The sequence below is a fragment of the Papaver somniferum genome, chromosome 11 (genome assembly GCF_003573695.1).
Source record: "Papaver somniferum cultivar HN1 chromosome 11, ASM357369v1, whole genome shotgun sequence".
Taxonomy (NCBI): domain Eukaryota; kingdom Viridiplantae; phylum Streptophyta; class Magnoliopsida; order Ranunculales; family Papaveraceae; genus Papaver; species Papaver somniferum.
Genome location: NC_039368.1, coordinates 112525281 through 112533895, shown reverse-complemented (window position 1 = coordinate 112533895; position 8615 = coordinate 112525281). Strand labels below are relative to the sequence as shown.

The window sequence follows — 8615 nt, the reverse complement described above, 5'->3', positions numbered from 1 at the left end:
ATACAATTGAACTTTGGAGAAGATAATAATACTACTGTATGTTTTTGTATAACGATTATTAAGAATTTCATGTATTACTTCACTTACCTATACAACAAAAGATACCTATTTCTCAATTTATATTCATATTTCTATTTGTGAGACATTTTCACATAACTAATTAGATTATCGTAATCATATCAAGAATTTCGAGTCAAGTTTATCTTGGTAATTAGTTCTCGAAATATATATGATTAAGCTTAATGAACATTTGTTCATACTTTATAAATTTCGGTTAAGAACAATTTATTGTTCGTACTCTAAATCGTGATTCAAGATTATCATTGGAAAATAGTCTGGAACAGTTATATGCGCCATTGATATTGTTTGGGAATGTATCTAATTGATCTAGAGAGAAATATAGAACTACTGAAAATCTGGATACATAACAATATGCATACCAGTTTCACAAACTGGGAAAACTGTTAAAGGTCCGGAGCCATAGTACATGTAACCAGTACACGTACCATCATAGCTATCGTTCGGCAGCAACTTAGTGGTACGCATACCCGATATCCATATCACAAAAATTCCGTGAACCTGGAATGGTACGCATACCTAGTATGCATACCGAAAAAGAACTGTTGATTTTGAAACTGGCGTGGTATCCATACCCGGTATGCAAACCGTAAAAGTTATGTATGTTCCGGAATTTATATTTGTCTTAAGGGTAAACTTACCCGGTTGTACCATGACAAATATGGTCACGAACAAGGTTGAGTACACGTACTTACCATGTCGAATATTTTCAGATGCACATAAAATTATTTCTGTGAGATAATTAGCATTTGAATAAATCTCTAAGAACATTATATATACATGATTAATCACATTATAACTTAAGGTTGTGATTCAAACTTAAAGTCTTAAATGTTTATGAAAATGATTAAGCTTATAGTTCAATCGACTAGTTTCGACTAACCGTTTATGAACAATATCTTTGTACACGGTTCAGTTACGGTTCATCCTAACCAGAGTGTATATCTTGATATGTAAATCACATTTCAAAGATTCATCTAATGGTGGATATTGTTTTCTTGGTTCCAAAGCTATCTTAGCTTAAACTCAAAGCCGCCTAAGCTTTGAAAGTCTATATAAGGGGAACTTCAAGCAACTGGGATCTTTGAATCCCAACACTATCTTTGTGTATCCTAGTTGTAAACTAGAGTCGTCCTATTTCTAAAAACATTTTAGGGTTTAGCGACAAAAAATACTTCATAGGGATTCATGAAGCCATGTCCAACTATCTTTATCTTGATAGTTCGTGTATCCTGATCTTGTTTGATCGTTGAGATACTCACTCAAACAAGAGAGATAGAAATTGCAAAGTTATCTTTGTCTGAAACTTTGTGATTCCACAGGTTTAATACTTGTGAGGTGAATAATAATCTAGGTTTCTCTCCGGGAAGCATAAGTGTGGATTTTGAGGTTAGCTAGACTTTGTTTATTGCTATCGATTTCCAGTCTCACCTTAATCTACGATCAAAAAGGAAATCACTATATAGGATTATATGTGGGAGGCAGATTGGTTTAAAGTCTTCAATTGAGTTAAAGAAACTCTTAGGCTGTAAAGCACGTCAGCTAAGGGAATCAATTGCGCGGAGTTCTGCTGGGATTCAAGAGGCGTAAGGAAGCGTCTGTAACTTCGGTCTCAACTACATTCCATACCGAAGTTAATTGGTAATACGCTAGTGTCTGTCGCGGCTTAATACAGTTTGGTGTTCAATCTGGACTAGGTCCCGGGGTTTTCCTTCATTTGTCATTTCCTCGTTAACAAAATTTCTGGTGTCTGTGTTATTTATTTTTCCACATTATATTGTTTATCTTTATAATTGAAATATCACAGGTTGTACGTAAACCAATCAAAGTAGATATATCTATCCTTGTTTGTTGGAAACGACTTGATTGATTCTTGGATATTGATCTTTGGAATCGTCCAAGTACTCTCGCACATAAATCAGGTCACAAACTTGTCTTTGTAAACTTTCTGATTCTGGGGAAAAGAGATATAACTCTAAATATTATTCCTTGATTGAGATTCGTTAAGTTAAACTCTCGGAATTGTATTTGAGTTTGTCCAAACAGGTTTCCTAAGAAAAAGTTGGTCGTGTATTTTGGTACCTCAGCGTTTTCAGCTTCTTCTGACAAAATATTGTCTTCTGCGAACTCATCAATGTCTTAGATTTCTGCTAGAATCAAGTTCAGTTTTATGTTGGTAAGACCAAACACCTCCTTGTTCCATGTCTTCAACTTCTGCTTAAGTGTCTTCAACTTTAGTCATAGGACTGTACTAGGTGTACCTGCAAAACAGAAAGACTGCCATCACTCCTTCAACAATTAAAGGAAACCATTCTCCAAGAACCACATAGATTCAAACCTAAAAAGGACTAGGACCCCAAGAAAGATCTGAGTTATTTAGGAGTAATTGAATATGATCATAAGTGGGCCTAGCTTTAGCTAATTGAGAGGAAAAAGGAAAATGAGCTTCAAAGGAAGAAGAAATAAGGAATTTGTCTAGCCTAGACATGACAGGTTTGGCTTGGCCATTAGACCAAGCGTAACTGGCACATTTCATAGGAAGATCAATGAGATCATGATTGTTTATGAACTTAGAAAAGTTTTTCATGCTATTAGTGATCTTTTTGCTCCCTTTCTTTTTATCACCCTTCGAGATGACATTAAAATCACCACCAAGACACCATGGGAGGTCCCAATATCTAAAAAGACTGTACTAGGTGTACCTGCAAAACAGAAAGACTGCCATCACTCCTTCAATAATTAAAGGAAACCATTCTCCAAGAACCACATAGCTTCAAACCTAAAAGGACTATGACTCCAAGAAAGATCTGAGATATCTAGGAGTAATTGAATATGATTATAAGTGGGCCTAGCTTTAGCTAATTGAGAGGAAAAAGGAAAATGAGCTTCAAAGGAAGAAGAAATAAGGAATTTGTTTAGCCTAGACATGACAGGTTTGGCTTGGCCATTAGACCGGGCGTATCTGCCACATTTCATAGGAAGATCAACGAGGTCATGATTGTTTATGAACTTAGAAAAAAAATTCATGCCATTAGTGATCTTTTTGCTCCCTTTCTTCTTACCACCCTTCGAGATGACATTATAATCACCACCAAGACACCATGGGAGGTCCCAATATCTGCAAGCATTGTCAAGCTCAACCCAAATATCATCTCTCTCTGCATGTTTGTTAGGTCCATACACATTTGTGAGAACCCATTTAAAGTTATCAACTTTTTTGATACAAGATATGAGAAAAGTATATTCTCCAACAAGAGAGTCGGTGACTTCCACAAAATCCTTGTCCCAAAGAGTTAGCATACCACCTGAACTTCCAACAGATTGTTGGGAAGTCCAACCCAAATTATGATAGCCACAAATTTGTTTAATATCATCTTTTTGACAACAAGTCTTCTATCAATGGATTTAAGACGTCTAACATTCCAAGTGGGTATTTCCAAACTCATTGAGAAACATTAGGCCCCCTGATCGTGTTGGCTATTCTTGTTCTGGGTTGAAAGGTATCCAAATCTATAACATAAACACCAAGTATTTTGCATTTAGACTTCATTCTTTTTGGGATGATGTGTTGGTGTGAGTCTTCAGTATAGCTTAAGCTAGCATTATCTAAGAATTCAGTGTGAGATGGTTTCAAAACCTTGAGGGTAGGGAGGTGTTGAAGAATCTGACGGAGCAGATAACTTCATCAGTTTTTGCACCATGAAAGTGTCTGCCAACCCATTTCCACATATAAGTGGCAAGGATATTTGCTTAGGTTCATGAATAGGAACATCACCAAATCCATCTATTACTATCAAGCTTTTGAACGACAACATCTTCTTCAGTTATAATCTTCAACGGCAGAATGGTACAGGTTTTATAATGGCACCATTACTGGATACCTTGATTGCCAAGTAACTTTTTGAATGTTGAGGCATTGACATGAAGCTGATACCCATATCAAAGAGTCCGTTGACTTCATCGATAACCCATGTAAGAATATGGATACGTTTTATGATCTGTTGATTTTTTGTGTGGAACGAGAGCTGAAAAGTTGAGTGTGAGGGTTAATGAGATGAGCTAGAAATACACATGTCAGAACAATGGGATTTGGGTGAGCTGTAAAGTTGGGATTGAGTTGGGTTTATAGGTTGTGGTTGAGGTTTGTAAGGTATTGTAGAGGTTGAAGATTTTTAGGCTGTGTTGAGGAAGGTGTAATTAGAACAGATTCTTCACACACACAACAGGTTCGGTTTCTGTTAATGAGAGTTTGAATGCAGGTGGAAGAGGTATGTCCACGTCAATGTCAGAAGCAGAATCCACCGTGTCATTCAAGTGAGTAACGGTATTAACCGATTCAGCTGCAGCAGAGGGTTTTTGAATTCTTCGCCAGACTCGCGTAAGAGAGGCCGATCTAGGGGCAAAAGCGTTTACATAGATACTTTCCAAGTGTAGCAATTGACAAGAATAGTGAAATGAGAAAGCATAAAAACAGGAGTGGTAATCTTCTTACCATGGCAATTAGAATATGATTCATAGGAACGATCTTGTTTGCGTTTTTCTCTTTACATTCATATTCCCCACCCAAGTACTAAGCCGGAGGCCAAAGCCACTGTGCCATAAGGTAGTTCATGCCAGTTACTGTAGAACATTGAGCTACAACCCAATCTCTAAAATTATAAACAGCAGGAAAACTTTGACAAAATTGAACAACAACCCAATTTCAATATGCAACATGTATCTAGATGATATCATAAAACTGCAACTTTTTTGGAAAAATTCGAGCTTTCCCATACTTCAACTCCCTCAACACCTTCCCTGCTAACAAATAATCTATCACCACCACCTTCAATTCTCTTTACAATCCCTTTACTACTACTCAATTCATGTTCCTTGGTACTATTGTCCATATAGTTCCTCCTATAATACCATTTGTCTAGTTCCCTGTTTTCTTCTTCTTCTTCTTTCTCATTCACACTTGACCATACTTCTAAATCACCTTCTCTACTCATAAACACTTGTTTCTTATAACAATGAATCACCATATTATCCCCTTCTTCACCTCCACCACCTCTTGAGCTTCTCAAACTAGCATTCTTTTCTTCCAAATACACCCATGGATCATCCGTCAGTTTCCGCAAATCCGCAATTGCGACATCACCTGATTTCGAACAAACTTTAGACATCGTTAACTCGTCGACATCCACATCCACGTCCGCAAACGAATCCCCAAACCTACTGCTCCGTCCGGAACCCGGCTCATTCGTCTCCCAAACCTCATTACCAGACCTCGGATCCCAAATTCTAATGTACCCTGAATACCCAAATGCGCCACAAGTCACTGCACTTCCAACAATCATGCCGAGTTGCGGTACATACGTCAGTTTCCCAGGAACAAAACTCTTTGCTGAGTTACCAGATTGACGACCTATCTCCGACACCACTTGAAGCGTATTTTTATCAATCTGAAGAACACAATTTTCACCATGTGAACATTTCAATGAACCGTAAATCGAGTCAGTAGAATCAGTAATGGCGAAAACGCGACTCTTATAAATTCTTGGATCAGATTTATCAGTCCATTCAACAGCACCTACATGCTTACCACATGATACATCATACAAATGAAGACCTGAATCAATTTCAGACCCAACAGCAACTATTTCAGACCAAACTCGACGAATCGAAGTAATATCTTCAAAATGACTTCTTACAGTCCCCGTATGTATCAAATTCCAGTCGTAACCAGATATCTGACCGCCATGTGCAATCCAAACTGAACCATCTCCGGCTCCCGCTGTAAAACTACTCGGAAAACCCTCCGCGGCAGGTTTTATCGTTTCAACAATCGAGCAATCGATTCCTGATAACGAAGGTGGTAGTAACGCTGATTTTAATTGATTTTCGATCCCGTAATAAACAGCTTCTTCACATAATTCTTGTTTAGTATACCGACGATATGTTGAAGGAAGATGATTCGATCGGAGTAGAGAAAGAAGAGTCGAGAAGATCTCTGGATCTCTATCTATGAAAACAGGGTTATGGTTCGGATCAATTCGGGAAGAAAGAGCTGATAAGAGTGAATCCGGACCGCCTGATTGAAGTGTTGAGACTGTGGTTTCGAAAAGTTTACCACCAACGTTGAGCTTGATTCGATTCTGATATGATGATGATGATGGAGTTTCAAGGGTATAGTTGGAATCTAATTCTTCCATTTTTCTTCTGGTTTTTTGGTTCAAGAATGGACTGGAGAAGTTATGTGGGTTGTTTTGAATTTGATTCTAGCGACTGTTTGACTCTTCGATGATTTGGATTAGAACCAGAAACCAACCATTCGTTCCGGCTTAGAAAGATGTAGTGGAAATATAAACGAACTGGATCTGGACCTGTTTTGAGGTCTCCGCAGCAATGTAGTTAATCTCCACCGAGATGGCCTAGATACCGTCCGATAGTATTAGTTTCGCTGTTTATCCGAGATACCGATATTTTCCGATATTTCACCGATATTCACTGAAATATAATGTCTCGATCCCCGTTCGATATGTCACTGAAATCCGATATTGACTATGTTTCCAAAGGAAGCTGCAACAAGCCGTAAGTCTAAATGAAGTTGCAACAAGCCGTAGAACGGCTGAATCTAGTTCCCAAAAATAATCTAACGATGCGGATGGAGTACTGGATGTACCAACTCAATGGTTAATGATGTTTTATTTTATATGAATTTTGGTACACCCCAAACAAGATACTACCATATTAATGACGATAACAATTTATCCAACTTTCAGGAATTTTTAAAAAAAAAGTGCAACCACGACGTGTCATGAGTGGTGTACCAAACAAAAGCAAAAACTTGGAGTATACCATAACTGGTAGAGATATAACAACTCGTATGGCAGCTAATCATTTAGAGAACAAGGCCTGCCGGTAACAAAAAATGGCTTGCTTACATAAAAATTGTCTTGGACAGTAGAGAAGGAATGCCCCAAAATATGGTAGTCATGTGAAAATTTATCACTTAGACCTAAAAGATGATCGGCCAATTATACTGCATAGTTAGAAGTTTGGCTATAAACGCGGCATTGTAATCGAAATTTTTCTGTGCGTCACTAATGATATCACAACAAGTTCCGAGATAATACAAAGGATTGCGCGTGTCGGACTCGTGAGTGTTAGCTTGTAACACGACTGCAAAAAATTTCTTGGCAATAAATAAGGAAAGATTAAAGGATAAGTTGGAAGAGTAGGCCAACTGCAGTACGTGAAGAAGATTCGTAATTGTTATGACAATTCTTTTGTAAATCGTATTGGACTTAACTGAGCACTGTGAATTTTTCAGGTCTTAATTGGCAATCCAATATACAATTGGTGACGCGAAAAACCATTTGTAAAGGTGGCGGAAACAAGGACTGATCATCCCTCACCCGTCATGGAGAACATGTGTTGTTAGGCGAGCTATCTCCCACATCTAGTGGAAACATGGAAGGTTGTTTGTTCGGTAATGTTAGACTTGCATCCGAATGCTTTCGCATCACGTTCGATGACCCTGGGGAAATGATGGACTATTTTGGAATTCATGGGTATGAGGTACGATCTGGAATTCCTATATATGCGATATTGGACGAATGCTCAGAAGTACCTAACAGATGTTCACGATAGATTTGGGGAACCTTTTTGGGATTCTATATATTATAGTATGAGACACATGCTCAAAATATAAAAGTCAAAGAACCATGTTGATGAAAGCTTCTATTTTGAACTTCGGAACGAAGTGTTTTAAAGGGTGAATTATGTAACACCCATACTTTTTGCATGACACGTAACCTAATATGCGTAGTTGAACGAGATGAAGTATCATTTTGGGTTTGTGTTGTGTATTCAGGGATACGATATTGATGCACCCTCCTCTCCCATAATTGTGATGCACACTTACTAAAGTGATGCATCTTGTCCCGAATTTCACCATGAGGAAATAGTGTGGCCCGTATGATGTGTTATTGAAAAAAAAAGATGCATCACCTCTCAAAACGCAGGGGTACCAAGTACACCACCAACTTTTTTATTAGGAAACATGTATGGACAAAACCTAATACAATTGCAAGTGGACCAACTAAATGATCCTTGACAATATGTATATAGAGTTAATATCTCTACCTCAACCTCTTCTCAATCAATATGTACATATACAAAGAGTCTGTGAACGTGATTGTTAAGAAGAGTACTTGGACGATTTCAAAAATGAATATCCAAGATCAATTTAGTCGTATCCAAATAATCCAATCGGAATTATACCAAGTAGTTAAACTTGTTGTATATCTTTCAAGATACGAATTCTACAAGAAACGAGTCTCGTAATCGATTACAATTAGATGGACGTATCTACTAATATTAAAAGTGTACAACTTGCATAAATCCAATTATAAAGATAAACAATATAATGCGGAAAAGGAAAAACACAAGACACTAGAAGTTTTGTTAACGAGGAAACCGCAACTGCAGAAATACTTTGGGACCTCGTCCAGATTTGAACACCAAATTGTATTAAGCCACTACAGAAACTA

General features: G+C 37.6%; 1 protein-coding gene across 1 annotated transcript; it reads right to left on the bottom strand.

The window, feature by feature from the left end:
• Nucleotides 1-4472: 4472 nt before the first annotated feature.
• LOC113323604 (BTB/POZ domain-containing protein At3g09030-like) lies at nucleotides 4473-6483 on the bottom strand. The gene has a single exon (XM_026571921.1). It carries the CDS (start codon nucleotides 6270-6272, stop codon nucleotides 4809-4811), a length of 1464 nt encoding a protein of 487 aa, XP_026427706.1. The 5' UTR covers nucleotides 6273-6483; the 3' UTR covers nucleotides 4473-4808.
• Between the last annotated feature and the right edge of the window lie 2132 nt (nucleotides 6484-8615).

Excerpts from the sequence above, each read along its gene's own strand:
- LOC113323604 (XM_026571921.1), bottom strand. The coding sequence starts at position 6,272 with ATGGAAGAATTAGATTCCAACTATACCCTTGAAACTCCATCATCATCA.